The sequence below is a fragment of the Cyprinodon tularosa genome, unplaced genomic scaffold (assembly GCF_016077235.1).
Source record: "Cyprinodon tularosa strain WSP-4 unplaced genomic scaffold, ASM1607723v1 ctg161, whole genome shotgun sequence".
Lineage (NCBI taxonomy): Eukaryota > Metazoa > Chordata > Actinopteri > Cyprinodontiformes > Cyprinodontidae > Cyprinodon > Cyprinodon tularosa.
In genome coordinates, this window is record NW_024038449.1 from 501,024 (window position 1) to 520,916 (window position 19,893).

The following is a 19,893-nucleotide window of genomic DNA, read 5'->3' on the forward strand; positions in this document are numbered from 1 at the left end:
AACTCTGGAACCTTTGCTTATAATGGAAATGGCTTCAAAGACATCTAAAATCGTAGAGGGCTTTTAGCATGCTTCAAAATATTGATGATAGCGTTTGGGAGGGAAGGAAGAACGATGATCACAACAAGGAAAGCCAAGAATTCATGACCGCATCCTGAAAATAAACAAACACCCCCTGCAAAAAGTGAGAGTATCTGTGACATCAGACATGGGGAAGTTGTCATTTGGAAGAACCCCACACCACGACAAAATGCAAAAGACATGTTCTACTTAATGTCACTAGTTCTTGTGTCAAAGATTCTGTAAAAGATCCAAGGCAAAGTGCGTCTCTTTTCCCTGGCAACAGAGAAACGGTTGGTTTTGCGAGTTTGAAGGTCGTCCAAAGATTTTACTTGAACTGAAATACAGTTTTGATTCCCTCACTCCAGAGGAAACAACCAAGACCCAAAGAGCAGTTTGGCAGGCAAAGACAAAAGGGCCACTTCATCCACAAACGCTTCTTGAATTTGTCTAATGTGTAAAGGTGTCATTATATGTTATGGTCCAGTGCTGGTTTAGGGCCCATTCTTATCTGCACTGATGTTGGCTCCTTGGCTCAATTCTTAGGTCCAGAGTCGAACAGCCCCAGCCACAACAGGAAGCTGTTGAGAAACTTCTAATCTTCCAATTGTCAAACTGACATCATCTTTTTTGGACCAATTTTTTCCTCCAAAGTGACTTTGATTTCTGCACTTTAAGTGGAAATGCATAGAGTTGAAAGTAAAAGTTTTTGCTTGCAAATGGTGTGCGAGTAAACATCTCTACTGATTATTTTAACCAATAGACAAAATATAATGCACGTAATTGGAGAAAAAGATAATAAAGACACTGTTTAAAGGCTAATTACATATTACAATGGGCTTATATGACACAGCAGACCCGTTGATACACACACTGGTCCATTGGGAAACATGTCACCCGCAAATTGACTGCAGTATTTCCTTCATTTTTACTTTTTTTTTTTTTTTGTAATAAAATAAAAACCTAAAAAATAAACATGGTTTAATTTAACTCGATATCTCATAGCCGTCATCTTTACAGCTTTATTAGATGCATCGTAAATTCTTTCTATAGATGATTGTGTTTGGTACCGTTCTACCTAGAAAACTCTGGAACTCTTTGGCTTATATGGAAAAATGGCTTTCAGAAGAAATCTAAAATCGTAGCAGGTTTTTAGCAATGCTTCAAAATATTGATGATAGCGGTTTGGGAGGTGATGGAGAGACCGATGATCACAACAAGGAAACGGCTCAGATTCTGACAGAGTCTGACAATAAGCAACCACCCCCTGCAAAACGCAGACGTATCTGTGACCCATCAGACAATGGGGAAGCTTTGTTCAGGGTTTGGATAGTACTGCCCACACCTCAGCCGGTACAAAAGCCAAACCAGAGCCCATGTTCTACTATAATTGCACATAGGTTGGCGTGGATGTGTTGGATCGGATTAGAAAGTATTCTGTAAAAGATCCAAAGCAAAGGTGGCCTGTGGCTCTTTTACAATCTCCTGGACACAGCAGCTATGAACGCGTTGGTTTTGTCCAGGAGCTTTTTGAAGGTCACTGTCTCACTAAGAGCTTTTATCCTTGAACTGGTAAAACAGTTGTATGTCAACCACATGCACTCCAGAGAGCCGCAAGTTACCAACCCTTAAGACCCAAAAGAGCCAGCTTTGGCATGGCAAAGACAAAAGGGCCAGGTGCATCAATGTGGCACAAAAAACGCTTCTAGGATGTTTGTCATAAATGTGAAAAGGTGGTCATTGATAATGTTATGGGTCCAGTGCTGCGTTTCCAGAGCCCATTACATTATCAATGACCCCACCACTGACTGTTCTCGCTGCTGCCCTCTGGGAAGAGGCCTCACAGCATTCAGTTCAGGTCCAGCAGATTCCGAAACAGCTTCTTCCCCACCGCCATCAGACAGCTGAACTGTTGAGAAAACTCTAAATCATGTCACAGACTCTGCATCAAACTGACCATTTCGATGCATTTTTTTGCGCCATATTTTTTCCTCTCAAAATGTTGACATTTGATTATTGCTGCACTTTAAGAAATGGAAATGTCATGAGAGTTGTACAATAAAAGTTTGGCTATGTCTAAATGGTGTGCGGGAGTAAAACAGTCTTATTTCTTTTACTGATTTATTATTAACTCAAATTTAGACTAAAAATAATAATTGCACCTAATAGAGCCTTTAAAAAGTATATATAATAGACCTGTTTTAAGGTCTACATTTACATATTCACAATGGGTTTATATGACACAGCAGAACCATTTCAGTTGATATCACTACTCTTGCGTTCCATTGGGAAAAATGTCACCCGTCAAATTGACTGCCAGTTGGAGTTCTAGTAGGATCAGAATTCTGGGAGTCCTGGTGTTAAATGGAGTCAGTCATTTCACTTGGTGCTTTTCTCTGTTCAAATTAACCTGTCGCTATTAAAGTGGTTTAACTGGGACTAAATTGATCAGAACACCCTTTTTGTTTCACATTACAATTTTGCTTCAAATTACGCTAAAATTATTTTACTCGATGATTAATAAATGCGATTACTCTCTATTAAGTGCATGTAAATTATATTTATTTTAAAATAACAAAACTTTTTTAAGGAATAAAGAGATGGATTTGCTACTTGTCCATGTTGTTTCCTGTCCCTTTATAATTAAATATTACAGCCATATCATTTTTGGCTGTTATATGTTCTAACCCTATTAAAAAACAATTTCTTTTTTTCTTTTTACTCAAAGCATTTCAATTAATCGATTAAAGAGTATCAAAGTTAATTATTTTCCCCTGACGTTTTTGTATGCCATTTGCCTTGGCAGAATGACTGTCCTGCATTTTAAACACGTCCGACGCAGGCAGAGTGTTCATGTTCACCGTCTGTTTCCTTTTCTGTGTTGCATTTTCTTCATATTGGGAATGTTTGGATTTCTATGGCATAATTTCTTTAGCCACTTACCTGAGCACGCAGCGAGACCGATGTGCAGCATTTAAACTCTCATCCCCCTCGCATGCTCAACTAACAATCCGTCAATGCCGTCTAATTTTAATCTTTTTCTTCACTTGCTTCACAACTTTTCTGTGTGCTGGCTGCGCTGTTTGCTTTCTATTCCCCCCCCCCCCATGCTGGATGTGCGGTTGGTTGCATCATCATACATTTTGGCTGTGTGCTTTTGGTGTGAAACACATATCAGCCGAAGACTGCAAATGCACTTTTCTGTCATTTTTGGTCCAAACTTTTCAGTGGCTGAATTTTCGCTCCATTCCTATATTTAAAATATGCAAAACATAAAGAGGCGTAAAACAAAACAAAAAATTAATCCAGCTAACTTATGAACATCTAAGTCATAAATATGTTATAATAAGTTGATTTTTGTATAGATATAACAGAAGCATATTCTTCATTATGGAGAGAAAATTATATTTGTTGGATGATCTAAGTTTTTTTCCTTCCAATCAAACTCTTGTAACTTTTTCTTATTGGTGTTTACTACAGTTTATGTTTGGTAATAGGATGCTGGTATTTGAGGCTAGAAGGTCTTCTGTAAGATCCCCCTAATTTTAATATTTCACTCAGACTCTTTACCTACTTTAGGTTGAGACACTGCTTAACTCATAAATTTTTTAATTAATTAGAAGAGATGTTGATAATATTAAAAGATTATACTTGAATGTACCAGGCTTGTGAAAGTTTTGATGAACCGTATCCATGATATTAACACTAAGACACACAGGTTTCTACAGATTTGCTGTGGCATTTTCTTTTATATAAACCTTGTATTCAGAAGTTGTGCTCCAATAACCTTTTCCTAAGGGGGGTTTGGGGGGGTGTCCTTCGCCTTTACACAGTTGTACCATAGAATAATACAATAGACTTTAAAGTAACTTAGCATTTTGCAATCTTTAAACTTGCTCTTCGGTGATACAAGAATCAGTAAAATCACTTACAGAAATCATTACAGCACCCTTAAGGGTCTCTTTAATTGTCAATCTGAGGAGGTTTTTGTGTTAAATTGGCCATCTGGTTGTGGTTTAATTGCTTACAGTGAAATGAGTGCAGACATTGCATGCAGAATATGAAGGAATTATCATTATTAAGTAGATTTAACTCCTTCTCTTTTGGGCATAGATAGCTTTAAGCTGTTGGAGCCCTGACAGTCTTGTTTGACTGGTAAACCAAATGGCTTTCTGATTCCTCTCCAATGTGTCTCTGCATTTACAATGCTGGCTGAAATGAGGGACGGAGGTTTTCCTAGGGCCTTTTGAGCCTTCATCTCATGTGAAGACATGAAATGAAAGGGTTTTAATGAGGCTTTCAGAAATGGGTAGGCCATTAATGAAACTGATCAAGCCAAGGGCTTCATGAGCATCTGATTAAATGTGTTTTTTTTGTTGTTTTTTTATACTGGCATTCTACAGAAAATGTTTGTGTTCCAGTTGAATTGTTTAAGGCATTATATAATGCCTATATTTCTGATAAAAGGTGTGAAGAGAGTTCAATTCTAAAGGCTTTCCAGAAAGCACAAAGCGTTTCCTAGAATTACTTTTTATCTCAAAGCACTGGTTGTACTCCGCACTGTAAAATTAATTTGATAAGGATTTCTTGTCTGAGTTTAAAGGGACATGATAACGGAGGTGTGCTGGTTAATTTGAATAATTTTCTTTGAAGTTAAGTGATGGGACTTGGATTTTAAGTAGAGAACAAGGGAGGAGAGACAACAGCTCTAAATGCCACATAGTAGTGCAAAGACTGACCTCTTTGAAGCTACCTGTGGGGGAAAACGGAAGGGAGGGGCGTGCTGGCATTTCACGAGAGACAGCCACAAAGATGTTACACACATAAACGTGGATTTATCTAATGCAGCTCCTCTCTGTCAGACCCTTTAAAATCATCCATGGTGCTCAGTAGTTTCTCATATTTTAAAAGTTTTATTATTATTTATTATTCCACAGGTGTCCAAACTCATTGTTACATTGGAAAAAAAATGTCAAGCTAAAGCTACTTGTAGCTAACCTGACTCCACCAGATGGATTTGCTCCGCATATCCATCTGGAAACCTTCCATTGAAGTAATTTTGGGAAGGGGCGAAAATACTGGTTAGCTGATTGGCCTATGTTGGTGATAGACGGGCCAAATAAACCAATCAGATCAACGAAGCATATGACGTACTAACAGGGTGACGACAAAAACACGACCACAAGCCAGGCTACTCTTGCCGAAACCAGTCGAGAGAAGAGCAAAAACATCTTTTCCTCTGAGAAAAGCCTCCAGAGCAGTGTTTTGCTCTTCTTTCAGTGAAGAAATACTCTGTAATTCCGATAAAACTTGCTCAATAGCCACGCTAACGCTAGTTTCATTGGCTGAAGCCGCCATGTTCTTTAGACTGAACTGTCGCACTTCTCGTTGCGTCACACCTCAACCCGCCTCAAAGCCAACGCTGATTGGACGTTCGTTTGGTGAACGGCTCCAAATTTTCTTTAACGGAGAATCCCCAGACTGATCTGCGAGTGAAACCTTGAAAGCTCGCAAGATCAGGATGGTCTCACGAGGCTAACTTGTAGAACCCTTTTTAAAATTATGATTTTTTACATCAGGTTGTAGGTTATGTGAGTGACTAACACAAAAGTGATGCAAGCTTGTCTTTACAACATTTTAACACATTTACTATTTTTAATAAAATTTGTTATTTTTTTCATTTTTATTTTAAGAAAATCAAATACTTTGTCAAGACTGTTGAAGAAATGGACAATTATGATCCAAATATGATCACCTCACTCTTAAGCCTTTAATAAAGAGTTAAGTTTGCTCACCTCTAGTTAGTTTTGGTCAAATTTAGCATTTGATTTTCAAGATATTTAGCAATTTCTGGGATGATTTTAAAGTTGACTTCAAGGAAAATGTTTTGCTATTATCTATCCAGTTTCTATTTGAGTTAATTATTATTCTGTTCTGGTGTTTGGTATCTTAGCCCACACAGAACACCTCCGCCCTTCCAGCGTTATATCAGATTTGGGAAGTGTAGCTAGACACCACTGAATATCTTCATATGGTTATCTTTGGTCCATTAATCACAGGATGTGTTTAGACTGTCCAATAAGGATGGTGTAAATATTCTAAAGCAAATTTGTTATGAGGTAAGGAGCTTTGGTACAGGGCTGGGAGGTTGTATATTTGATTGCATGTTTATGTATTGTTTGACTTTTAAGGAACCGGCCTCTGGGTATAACCGGTGATCTTTGAAGGGGACAGTGTGACCTGGATCTGTGTGAAATATGCTCAGAGGCAGGATGACACCCACCCCTTCATACAATTCAATGAGGGGAACGAAATGTTGTATTCACTCAACAGATAATTCATGGCCTCAGTTGCCAAATTAATCAAGTAGCATGGCAATGTGCTGCATGCCCACCCTTATCAAAACTCTGAATGGCTCCAGCTTGTACTCTAGACAAAATCAGTCTGTCATTGCATAAACGTTAATTGGTTTTACAGAGTTCAGCCTTGCCTTTTGTCATTAAATTAGCATTCATTTCTAGAGTCTCTCATGTATTGTTCTGGTCCTTTTTTAATGGTTGCTTTCTTGGCATACTTTGGATGGCAGGTGCTAGATTTGCTCTTGCTCCCATCTTGTGCTTTGCTGCTTTTAAATGAATTCTGCAGCATGATAAATAACATTACTGTTATCTGACATTTAGGATGAATGTTGTTGGATTTGAAGCTTTTTGTGCTGGAAACCGTAATAAGCCTTGAGCTGTTTTCTTGTTTTGAAACAACCTCGCCAGGCCCCCCATCCTGCGTTTATCTTTTTCGAAAAGGGCAACACTTTTCATTTTGACCCATTTTGACCCAGCAGCTCAAATCCATCGGTTTTGTATTGCCGGTTTGATGTTTAATGGCAGAGATGTACAACAATTTAACATCGGGCATCAGATTTAAAGTTTAAAAAAAGGAAAAATCAATCAGGTGATCAATGTCAATTTAATGTGGGTGCTGTTATGTTTCCCCCCCCACAAACACTACCTCCCTGAGGGAAGGTTTTCAGACTGAACAAAGCAGCATTGCTTTTCCCTCATTCAGTGTGTACCTATAGATCTACCCAGAATTGAGTTGGGTCTCTGAAAAGCTTTCATACGTATTTGATGGCACATTAGAACTGTAAAAGACCATAAAGTGTAGAGATACAGGGCATTTTGATACACCTAAACAAGTAGAATCTTAACGGTTCATTCGATTGAAAGTGGTTTAGATTCTTCGCGAAAATAAAAGTCCAAACTCCAGTTTGTGCTTAATCTTTTAAATTCGATAAGGCCAAAATTCTTACTTTAGAAACCTTAGGTGGCCTCTGAACCCATGGGAAGGTAAAGTTCATCAGTCATTAAAACCCTACAAGCCACTGAACACAATTGCTTGAAGAATATTGCTGTGTTTTAATAGAAATGAAAAATATGAGAAATATAAATATATTTCTTAAGTATCGTTGTAATTTAAAAGTTTAGTTGATAAATAAAAATGTATCTTTGTGGGAGTTCAACTGTAAATAATAGAATACAAATCTATATTCTAATATAAAAGCATGAGCTCTGTAAGTTATGGCTGCTACATAAGAACTTCATCGTAAAAAGTCTGGTTAAAGTATCCTGACTTTGTCTCTTCACCGTTTGTCCTTGATAAACACCTAGACACTGATTCAAATTGTCACTTTCTCACTCGTTCATTTTTTCCATGTCAACCTCTCAGGCCTCTAATAATATCTGCTAATTAATAACCAGACTAATGAATACCAAATTATGCTCTGAGTGTTAAAGGTTGGGGGTCCTGAAACAAGAATTGCGAGGGTCATTTCAACTTCAAGGAGAACATTGTGTGAAGGAAACTATAAAGCACCTCGGAGCAAAAAAAAAGTGCACATCTATTTAAGTTGTTTTATTATTTATACTGAACATGAAGAAAAATCTGCAGGAAAAAATTTAAAACTTTCCAGTGCAGTGCTGGTAATTTGGTGGCTACACTGAGGTTTGAAATTATAGACATTAAACATAAATGGCCTTTCAAATTTACATAACTTCCAAATCCTTTATTTTAAAACAGACTGTTGTACAAACTGCAATATGTTTATTGTAGTCTTTGTAGTAATTCTTAGGCAAAGGAAGTTTATTTTTATAGCAGGTTTCTGTGGCACGACAATTTAAAGTTCTGTACACGAGGAGGAAAAAACACAAATAATTGAATAGAATAAAAGTGAATAATTAAAATTAGATGATAGTATTAAAAAAGAGAACAATTGAAAGAAAAGTTTGAGTCTAAATTAATCTGGTTTAGCTAGCGCAGTAAAAGGAGACTCTAAACAAATATGCTTTTAAACATGACTTAATGCAACTGAGGGTTTCAGCTCTTTTGTCGGGAGTTTGTTCCATATTAGTGGAGCATAGGAACTAAACTCTCCTTCTCTATGTGTAGCTCTGGGTATACACACTAGACTTGAGCCAGAAAATCTGGACGGTCCAGGATCTTGATGCACTGATAGCAAGTCTGTAATATAATTTGGTGCTAAACAATTCAATGACTTATAGACTAACAGAAGTATTTTAAAGTAATTTTTTTGAGAAACAGGAAGCCCCAGTCATGATGTGCTTCATTTTCTTAGTTTTAGTGAGGACACGGCAGCAGCATTCTGGATCACCTGTAGCTGTCTGATTAAGTTTTTAGGCAGGCCAGGAAGACCCCATCGCAGTAATCAATTCTACTAAAAATGAACACATTAATTAGTTTTGTATGTCCTGCTTGGACAGTAGTCCTTTAATTTTTAGATGTTCCTTAAGTGATTAAAAGCCACATTTGTTACTGCCTTCATGTGTCTTTAAAGGTTTAGGTGTATGTCCATAACTACACCCAGATTGGAGGTTTCTAGCTGTATTAACTGAAGCTCTGTTTTTAAAGCCATGTTCTTGTAAATCTAATGGTTTGGTTTAATAATGACACTAAATATGTATCAACTGGTTAATAGCAGATTTACTCAGTTTTGTTCACATGTCTTCTGTGTTTGTTGTTACAGCAGTTAATGAGAGAGCGTCAGCAGATGGCCAGTCGTCCGTTTGCATCCGTGGCTGTTTCACTGGATGCCAGAAGAGAGCTGACTGAAGTCCTGCAGCCCGTGCTTGATGTGAGTATAAATCCCACATTAAAGACTATAGATTATTTGATGCATTCTTTTTAGTTTTAAAATTTAAAATACAAAGTTTTACAAAGTAGAGATGATAGCAATATCCTTCCATGTAATCCAACATACTTGACTGTTCCTTCTGTTAAAGACATTAAATATGCAATTATTTCAATTCTACATAATCAAAAGCTATTGTGCTGTAGTCATCTTAATCATTTTTGGCTCTGAGGAAGCCTTTTTCTAAGTTGTCACCTCAAAGAAAATCAGTGAGTTCTTCCAATGCTTCATTTCTACCCTTTGGTTTGGTTTATTCATAATAGTTTTTTAATTTCTTGCTTTCTTACATGCTTCTGCGTAGGATTACTCCATACTGTCTAGTCTTTTCAGTTTTTTTTTTATACTTCCCTAACAGATGTTTAAGTTTGGCTCCAGGTTCAGCATTGGATATTAGCCTATTCTGTATATTTCTTGGCTTTAAAGAAGAAGAAATATGTCGAGCCCGAGCTGAGTCTCATCTGCTCTTGTGAGAAACAAAATCACTGTGGCAACCTGCAAAGAGGCAACCCATTAAGGCTGAGCGTTTTGCTGAATGGTACTCACGCAGCATTATGTTGTTTTAAAGGGCAATGTAAAGCACAAAAGAGGAGGAAAAACTATGCTTCTTCGCTCACTTAGTGTGTCATGCTGTCTGAAACCGAAAGCTGCAAGAAACTGGTTATTTTTTTAGATTAAAGTAAAGTTTTAATTGCATATTTATCAGTGGAATGTAGGTCTGTGTGACGTTGGATATATTCCAGCCGTGGTTCTTCTTTATCTCATGAATATCTCAAGCGTCTTTATAGCACATCAAATGGGACACTTATGAGACTCTAAAGCAATATTAGAAAACAGTTTGTATTGTGAAAAATAGAAATCCTCCTAATGGCAATGAGACAATACAGCAACCCAAAATAGGTGTAACCTATCCAAAATAATTTTGTGCTTGGGTGTAAATTCTCTTTTTTCTCTCAAGATTTTGGATAATGTATTTGCTAGAGAGCTTTTACCTTCTAATAAAAAAATATGTTTTTGATGTTTAGGAAAAAAATGCATTTAACTGAGAGTATGCTCCTTTAGACAGCTACAATATTTTGGGAATCTATGGCCTAATTTCTTTTTGATTTTCCGTCTGTCTCTGCTGCCCAGAGCACCTTGAGAAAAAGGGTGTATTATCTAGCAGAGATCACAGTTGATCCTGGGTTATGGTTCGGATCGTACTTTTCAAACAAAACCATCATCCAGATCTTGCCATATTTGATTGTCATATTTTTTATACATTTGGATTGTTTAAGAATGATTTGGGCTTTTGTTGTACATACCCCAACATTTTACAACATTTCTCACCATGGGAGGTGGTTAAATGTATTTTTAAAAGCACGTTTTTGTTTATGTCTATACGGTAGAACAGAGAATATGGCGCTCAAATGGTTTGTGACATTTGCAAAGGCTTCTATATGTTCCTGTTCCCTTTGCACCAAAGGGCCACTTACTTGGATAAAAGCCACAGTTAAGCTGAGCTGTGGAAAGAGAAAAGGAAATACTCTGAAATGTCACAAACATGATTGTTGTTTTGCACATCACCAATATGATCCACTGCAGCAGACATAAAGCCAATTGAGCTCAAGCAAGAAAGTTAATTTAATTTGAACTTTGAAGATCTTCCACTATTGAGAATTGTTGAAAGTCTGGGCTTTTGTTCAGTGGAGGTGCCCTTTGTATTTAATATCCCACCCTAAAGGTCTTTCCCTGGAAGAGCCATCCCCACAATTTTAAACAACACAAAATCAAAGCAAAAATGACACAACCAGCCAAGATAAATATAATATGTGACGGCATTACCGTTTCAGTCTCTGCTGCATCACTGTAGCTGAACATTTTCTTCATTTAGTTGGTTTCTTCCCATTCCATGCATTTCAGAAAATCAGGTTGCCTACAATTGCCAGGGAGGCTTTGCTTTACAAAAAGGACATCTCTAGACATTACCCTAATTGCATACACAATTTGGACACAGCCCCTTCCTCTTCGAACATAATGGTGGTGGACAAGGAGGTGCATAAAGCAAGGTTCATTAGACATGGATGAGAGAGTTTGGTGTGGATATGCTTGAATAGCCTGCACAGATTCCTGACCTCAACCCAATAGAGCGCCTTTGGAATTAATTAGAATATTGAGTGAGAGGCAGACATTCTCATCCCAGTTATGATCTTACAAATGTGCTCATGAAAGAATTGCCAAAAGTCAAGATTCCTTTAAACCAACCCAGAGGAGTTGAAGCACTTGTTGCTGTAAAGGGTGCACCAATGTCATATTGGACCCTGTGAATCGAGAATGAGATACTACTGAAGTTTATATTAAAGTCATGGTAGGTGAGAAAATACAGAATCTGATCTGAATATTCTGGCTGGAATGTTTAATGATGCATTTCAGTCCAATTGGCTGATTATTTCAATAGCTTATTTCCATGTAAACATAGCTACAAATTACACTTTCAGGAGTACCAGGAGGTAAATGGTGTCGCACGTGGTCCTTGACTTTAAAAAAGTTGCTCCTTAAAAGTCCTTGATAATATTTGCATTTCATAATAACCAAGGTGTGGATACCCTGCTTAAATAAGGGCAGGAATTTCGAAAAAATTCCACTAATGCCCCTTTTCCACGGACCAAAAATCCTGTTTAAACCTGGAAAAAAAATCAGCTTTTAGCAGCAGTGGGAAGAGTTCTCTGAAGCGTTTCTACTGGAATCCAACAACTCGGCAAGCGGCCTGTGTTAAAATCACTGTTCGACATTCTGTGGAAACACCAGAGCCAGGTTGACCCGCTAATTTACGTGAAGCTCTTGAGTGCAACGTTAGGACTTCAACGGACTGAGCCAGTTGCATCTGATCTAACAACCTGAAACAACTCTGCTTGCATTCTATAAATATGATGCAGCACTGGTGACAGGGATTCGGACAGATAATAGATCAAATCTATAAAGCACACTTACTACTCCCTGGCTTCCTTACATGTTACTCCCCATTGATTACTTTCCTGATTTGTGTCACACTGATGATAGTATCAATGCTAACCCAGCGAGATGGCATCACAGACATGCAGCGATAGGGGGACAGAGGCAACGCAGAAGGAAGGGAGCTACATGCTGATCGTTAGCGGGTCAACCTTTGTTTAAAAAACACTAGTTAACCCGGTATTTTCAATGGGAAAGAGGCTTAAAACTGACAGGCAGCGTCCTGCAGGTCCAGAGCAGAGGGGAGAGCGGGCTCAACAGCATATTAATGTGCAACAAACTCATTAAATCAGTCGCATTTTAGCCAAATTTAAGGCAGGTTAATGAGCACATTTATGAAGTTTGATTATGCTAATTTTACCAATATTTTTACGAAACTTACAGGGGAGGTTTAGTCATTCAATGAGAAATCGCCACTGGTATAGAGGATTTAAAAGCCCAACGTGTTGGTGGTTATATTACGCTTGTAGCTTGCTGTAGCCACATGCTAAAGGTTTTTATTTTTTAACATTGGGTTTTTTGCTTTACTAGGCTTAGTTTGCATAAAAAATAGATTGAAGCTAACATGAAATTTAAGTAAATAGTTACTTTTTTGCCTGACATGATGCTGGTTGCCGTAATAAAATGTGTGATGGTCTTGTAGTAAACCGTCTTGTAGTAAACCATCTCGTACCTGACGATACATCATCACCAGTGCAGTGCTGTGAATACGGCCTGTCAGTGAAATGCCTTTGCGTGCTCCCATGCCGACTTGGCTCGTTGCTGCAGTTGCCCCAAGCGTGTCACTCTTGAGTCTCATTTTCTCATCTTGCCTCTAGTTCCTTTAAAGGCATTTGAAGACATATATTTGCTTTGTAAGCCAATATTAAGAAGAAGATGGCAGACAAAAAAACCCAAATAACATATATATATCTAGTTAGTTATATATATGGGGTAGATGAGGTTATTTCACAGCAACCATGGACAAATCATTTACCCCATTTTACACTAGGGTTGGGAATTGAAAAGATTTTCACGATTCCGATTCCCTTTTCGATTCTATGAAACGATTCGATTCTTTATCGATTCTTTTTTCGATTCCAATTTGGGGGAAAAAGGAGAACAAACAGTTTATCAGAATCAACTTTGTTTACTTAACTATTGCACAATCTTACAAACTCAACAAGATCAAGATGTCCACAGGAAATGTGAAACTGGAGTAACATCTGTGTTTAAATGAAAAATGAATACAAGAACAAACTTAATAACCAACAATGTCTAATAACAAATGATGGGATAATAACCTATTTTAAATAACAACAAAATACTAATTATAAAACAGTAGTAGGGAAAATTAACAGTTCTTTTGCAGAAAGATGAGCATATCTGCTTTTCTGGAAGGATACGGGATCTTTCAGGGCTTATGGTGTTTCCAGCCGTGGAGAACACCCTCTCAGATGGGGTGGATGAAGCCTGCACACACAGGTAGTTTTCAGCCAGTCCAGATAGCAAGGGCAGCGTATCTTGCTTGTTCCACCACCACAGTGTGGCGCTATCCCTGCAGGGGATGGAGGGCAAGCTTTTATAGAGCTGGATTTCCTGATCTACCCTCTGGACTAAGGAAAGACGGGGCTTTGATTCACAAAGTGACCACAGCTCGTTGTCTTCCTCCTCGAATAGTTCTTCCAACTTGCGTAACTTGCGTAACTTACGTAAAAAAACGTGACGTAAGTCGTGCTCCCCAGAGCCGGCGCTCTCGGCTCTGGTGCTGCGGGTATCGAAAAAAGAATCGTTCAGCGAGCTGCCAAACGATGCCATGGAATCGGAAAATACGGAACCGGTTCTTAACAGGAACCGGTTTTCGATTCCCATCCCTATTTTACACTACCCTTGAAAAACCGATCCATGCCGAGACCGGTCCAAGCTCGGATCAGTTAACCAGGCCAAGTTTGGTTCTGACGACCATTTACACATCACGCTATCTCGGTTCCTCGACTCTTCGCCTCCTAGTGACGATCTGCGGTATTACTGCCAGTATTGAAGGAGGAAGTCAAGCAGCTGGTGGCGGTAATGCACCAAAAGATGTTTCCCAACTTTAAAACACAAGAAGAAGACAATTTTGATTGTTGTTTATAGTTATCCTCCTTCTTCTGTTTTGTGTTGGTTGGCAAGCAACTTCCGGAGGGGCATTACCGCCAACTACTGGAATGGAGTGTGAATCGGGATGTGCAGCCAGACGGAGATGACGCGTTCTGCTCATCGCTCTTGTTATCAGAGAACCGAGCCGAGCCCACCTCTGGAACTGGTCTGCAGTTAGCGCGGTTCGGTTATGTCTAGCTCGGTTCACTTCAATTTGCTTTCCATTTACACACGATAAGTTATCTCAGTTACTGAGCTCGGACCGGCTCGAGATGGTTTTTCAAGGGTAGTGTAAATGGGGTAATTGTCAAAGCCCAAGTCTTCCACAGCTAATAATGATGGGTACACAAAGCTGTGGCCTAAAAAGCTTTTATGGATTATTATTATACACAAATTATAGGCTTTGTTCAAAGTTTAAGCTTTACCTACAGTAATAACAAACACAGATCAAACTTATGGAACAAGGTACAAATCATTCAAGCAACTTTAAAATTTACACCCTTTTATATTGATCATCAGGACATGCTCTTTTTCCAGTAAAGTCGAAGGTTGATCCTGTCCTTTTCTGTCATTAGTATGTAACCTTTGAGCTAAAACATTTAGTTCGTTTAGAAATATATTTGAAGGTTTGAAATTTCCATGCTTATGAATATTTAATTGTACTTTTGGATGACTTACAGATTTATTAAATGATTTGGCATGGGCTGAAGGTGAAACTTCAAAACAGCAGTTTTGCTTGGTGTCAGCTAATAAGTCAACATCTGCTGTCATTTAAGTATTGTAAATATATTTTGATGACATAGAGGGCAGTTTTTATTTTTACCATTTAACTTAGAAAGACATTCAACTTGATTTAGGTAGTTCATCTTGGAATAGTTCTTTGGAAAAATAATAACTGCACAAATGACTGAAGGTGTTTGTATAAGAAGTAAAATAGATGAGATAAAGCTTCTCACATCTTTTCTGTTTTAATGAGTTTTATTAAATTCAAATTCCTAAAAGATTTATTGATCTCAAAGTTAGATGTTGTAGTAACTCATGTTTTTTTTTTCTTTTTTTTTTCTTTATATATATATATATATATATATATATATATATATATATATATATATATATATATATATATATATATATATATATATATATATATATATATATATATATAACACATTGTACATGTTGTTAACTGAAGGTAGGCAGGATCTTCTGTTTTGCAATGGATCTGAAGAAACCTTTGACTGAACAAACTGTGGTTGTTCAACAATCTTCTAAGGAGGATTCTCCCGGTTGTCCATGATCTTCTTTTTATAACATTTGCTCATTATTAAATCATCCCAAGAGGTTTTAGAATATTTCCAAGAACAGAGTCGGTTTTCTTTATCAGTTTGCAGAACTTTTTGATGCTGCTACCAAAGCAGATGATTATGGAAGATATGCAGCTTCTTGCTGCAAATACTGAATGATCCAAGCTTCCTTAAGAAATACAGTCTACTCTACCCCTAACACAGACGTATTTATACTCGACCACCACATCCTCTAATTATAATAGTACTTGACTTGCTCCTGTTTTTATTGATATCTACAATCGTCTTCCTTGTTTTGTTTACATTCATGATCAGATGATTGTTTCTAAACAAAGCGATTCACCAAGTATATTTAGAAATATTTCAAGTATTTCAAAGATGACAGCCTGACTTGTACTGGAGCAGGGTTTCCGCGGGTCATTAAAAATCATTAAAAGTCATTATATTATTATTTTTCAAATTAAGGCGTTAATTAACATTAAACTTCATTAAATGTGATTATTGTTGCATTTAAAATGCTTTATTTAAAAAGTTTATAAAAACAACTTTATCAGATATTTCGCTATATATGAGCACGAAACTGCCTTGTGTTGTTAAGCTGTATGTTCAGAAAAGAAGCTTGAGGAGAAGAAAAAGCTAGAGAATGGAAAAATGCAAATTTCAACAAAAAGTGTCTGGAAAACGAGGAATTCGGGACGTGGCTGGAGCTTGTCGACAGTAAAGATTATGCAGGATTTTGCTGTGTTTTTTATATATATCTCTATATATATATAGATATATATATATATAGATATAGATATATATATATCTATATATACATATATACCGTATTTTCACGACTATAAGGCGCACTTAAACGTCTTTTTTTCCCCTCAAAATGTGCGGTGCGCCCTATGGTGCGGTGCGCCTTATGTGTGTTGTAACTGCGACTTTTGAGACCACCTCATTGAGGAGATGATGAAAGAGTGGCTGAATGTAAGGAGACCAGGTGTTTTTTTTCCACTCATCACCATCGCTGTTAATATGTGACTCCATGCGTGCCCATCTCACAGCTGATGTGAAAAACATGGGGAAACAAATTAACGCTGTGCTCGTTGTTCAACCGCTCCACATCGGTGTGAACCGGACCCAGCAGGTGCAGCAGAAGCAGCGAGTTTACATGCAAAGTCAATGGTTGACGCGCGTATAGGTGCAGCAGAAGGTCCCGCAGCGCGTTTTGAGCAGCAGGAGCGTTTAAGCATCTGCCAACGCGCTGCTGCTGCTCGAGATGGAAAAATTGAAGTTTTGCTGCTGGACGCGCCGCATCAACCAATCAGAGAAGCTGATCTGGGAGCTGACAGCGAGACAGACACAGCACTCTGATGACATATGATATTAACGCAAATGAAACGGGCTTGATGGATGAGGAGATGATGAAAGCGTGGCTGAGGCAGGTGTATGTGAGGAGAACAGGTGTTTTTTTCCACGCATCACCATCGCTTTTAATCTGTGACTCCATGCGTGCCCATCTCACAGCTGATGAGAAAAACATGGTGAATCAAATGAATGCTGTGCTCGCCGTTATCTCGGGGGTCTGACAAAGGAACTTCAACCGCTCGACATCGGTGTGAAGCGGCCGTTCAAAGTAAGGCTGCGAGCGGCGTGGGAGTGATGGATGACAGACGGAGACCACAGTTTTAGGATAAGTGGAAGGCAGCGCTGGGCAAGTTACGCCACCGTTTGCAGATGGATTGTAGATGCTTGGACTAACGTGTCTGCTGGCTCTGTTGTTCAAGCTTTCGCAAAAGCCGGCATTATTTCTGAGGAGCCGCGCTGCACGGAAAGTGACTCTGACAGCGAAGAAGGGGAAATTGGCATGTCTGATTTAGCGCAGTTGTTTAATTCAGAAACAGAGGATGATGACTTTGATGGGTTTGATTAATACTTTGTAATAAATACATGAATAAAGCACAATCATACTCAGTTTTGCTCCCGCTCTATTTTTCTACCTGAACACTTAATTCAACAGCAGCCTCTGGGCCGGGTCTCCTCCTCTTCACCACGGCGGCTGGCAGGTGTTTTTTCATCTAAATAATCTAAATCTTGCAGCTATATTTGCTGTGATCAGTGGGAATAAAGTAGTTTTAATATGTTTTTAAGTGAGAAAGTCCACCTGAAAACTTCATAATTGCAGTCAGTTCATCCAGATTATTTATTTCTGTCGGAGGCGCTCAGACCCCCACATACCAGCGGTGCACCGACCAGTAGAAATCCCTTCATCAGCAGCCTCTAGGCCGGGTAGCCTCCAGGTTCACCGCGGCTGCTGGCAGGTGTTTTTCATCTAAATAATTTTAGCTGCAGGCACCAGGATACCGGTAATAAAAGCGAACATATTCTGTCGGCAGGTTTCAGGATTTTAAGTTAATTTAGGAGTAATCACAGTGCTGTGTCATCTGCGATGTGTCTGTCTCACGGCCAGCACCCAGGTTTGATTAATACTTTGTAATAAATACATGAATAAAGCACAGTTATACTCAGTCTTGCCCCCGCTGTATTTTTAAATACGCAGTAGAGCTATTTAAAGGTAGTAGAGGACATGTACCTGTATATAAAAAACGCGCCCTATAGTCCGGTGCGCCTTATGTGTGTGTTAAATACAGAAATGGGACACATAACTGAGAGTGCGCCTTTTAGTACGGTGCGCCTTATGGTCGTGAAAATACAGTATATATATATATATCTATATATATATATATAGATATATATATATCTATATATATAGATATATATATATCTATATATATATATATATATATATATATATATCTATATATATATATATATATATATACACTATATTGCCAAAAGTATTTGCTCACCTGCCTTGACTCACATATGAGCTTAAGTGACATCCCGTTCCTAATCCATAGGGTTCAATATGACGTCGGTCCACCCTTTGCAGCTAGAACAGCTTCAACTCTTCTGGGAAGGCTGTCCACAAGGTTTAGGAGTGTGTTTATGGGAATTTTTGACCATTCTTCCAGAAGCGCATTTGTGAGGTCGCACACTGATGTTGGACGAGAAGGCCTGGCTCTCAGTCTCCGCTCTAATTCATCCCAAAGGTGTTCTATCGGGTTGAGGTCAGGACTCTGTGCAGGCCAGTCAAGTTCATCCACACCAGACTCTGTCATCCATGTCTTTATGGACCTTGCTTTGTGCACTGGTGCACAGTCATGTTGGAAGAGGAAGGGGCCAGCTCCAAACTGTTCCCACAAAGTTGGGAGCATGGAATTGTCCAAAATGTCTTGGTATGCTGAAGCATTCAGAGTTCCTTTCACTGGAACTAAGGGGCCAAGCCCAGCTCCTGAAAAACAACCCCACACCATAATCCCCCCTCCACCAAACTTTACACTTGGCACAATGCAGTCAGACAAGTACCGTTCTCCTGGCAACCGCCAAACCCAGACCCGTCCATCAGATTGCCAGATGGAGAAGCGCGATTCGTCACTCCAGAGAACGCGTCTCCACTGCTCTAGAGTCCAGTGGCGGCGTGCTTTACACCACCGCATCCGACGCTTTGCATTGCACTTGGTGATGTATGGCTTGGATGCAGCTGCTCGACCATGGAAACCCATTCCATGAAGCTCTCTGCGCACTGTTCTTGAGCTACATGAAGTTTGGAGGTCTGTAGTGATTGACTCTGCAGAAAGTTGGCGACCTCTTCGCACTATGCGCGTCAGCATCCGCTGACCCCGCTCCGTCAGTTTACGTGGCCTACCACTTCGTGGCTGAGTTGCTGTCGTTCCCAAACACTTCCATTTTCTTATAATACAGCTGACAGTTGACTGTGGAATATTTAGGAGCGAGGAAATTTCACGACTGGATTTGTTGCACAGGTGGCATCCTATCACAGTTCCACGCTGGAATTCACTGAGCTCCTGAGAGCGACCCATTCTTTCACAAATGTTTGTAAAAACAGTCTGCATGCCTAGGTGCTTGAATTTATACACCTGTGGCCATGGAAGTGATTGGAACACCTGATTCCAATAATTTGGATGGGTGAGCAAATACTTTTGGCAATATAGTGTATATATATATATATATATAGATATATATATATAGATATATAGCATTAAAAAGTATTAAATTAGAGTTACCCCTTCCTGTATAAACCCTGTGAAAGCTGAAGGTGATCAAACTAAATCAGAATTTTGAAAGTTTATTGTCTATTGTGGTGCTCCT

General features: G+C 38.8%; 1 protein-coding gene across 1 annotated transcript in view; it reads left to right on the top strand.

The window, feature by feature from the left end:
* atrnl1b (attractin-like 1b) overlaps positions 1-19,893 on the top strand; it is a 102,779-nt gene that overhangs the window by 74,839 nt on the left and 8,047 nt on the right. Inside the window, exon 27 of the mRNA XM_038280577.1 lies at positions 9,098-9,205. Coding sequence (XP_038136505.1) covers positions 9,098-9,205 — 108 coding nt within the window. The remainder of the gene's footprint in view (positions 1-9,097; positions 9,206-19,893) is intronic.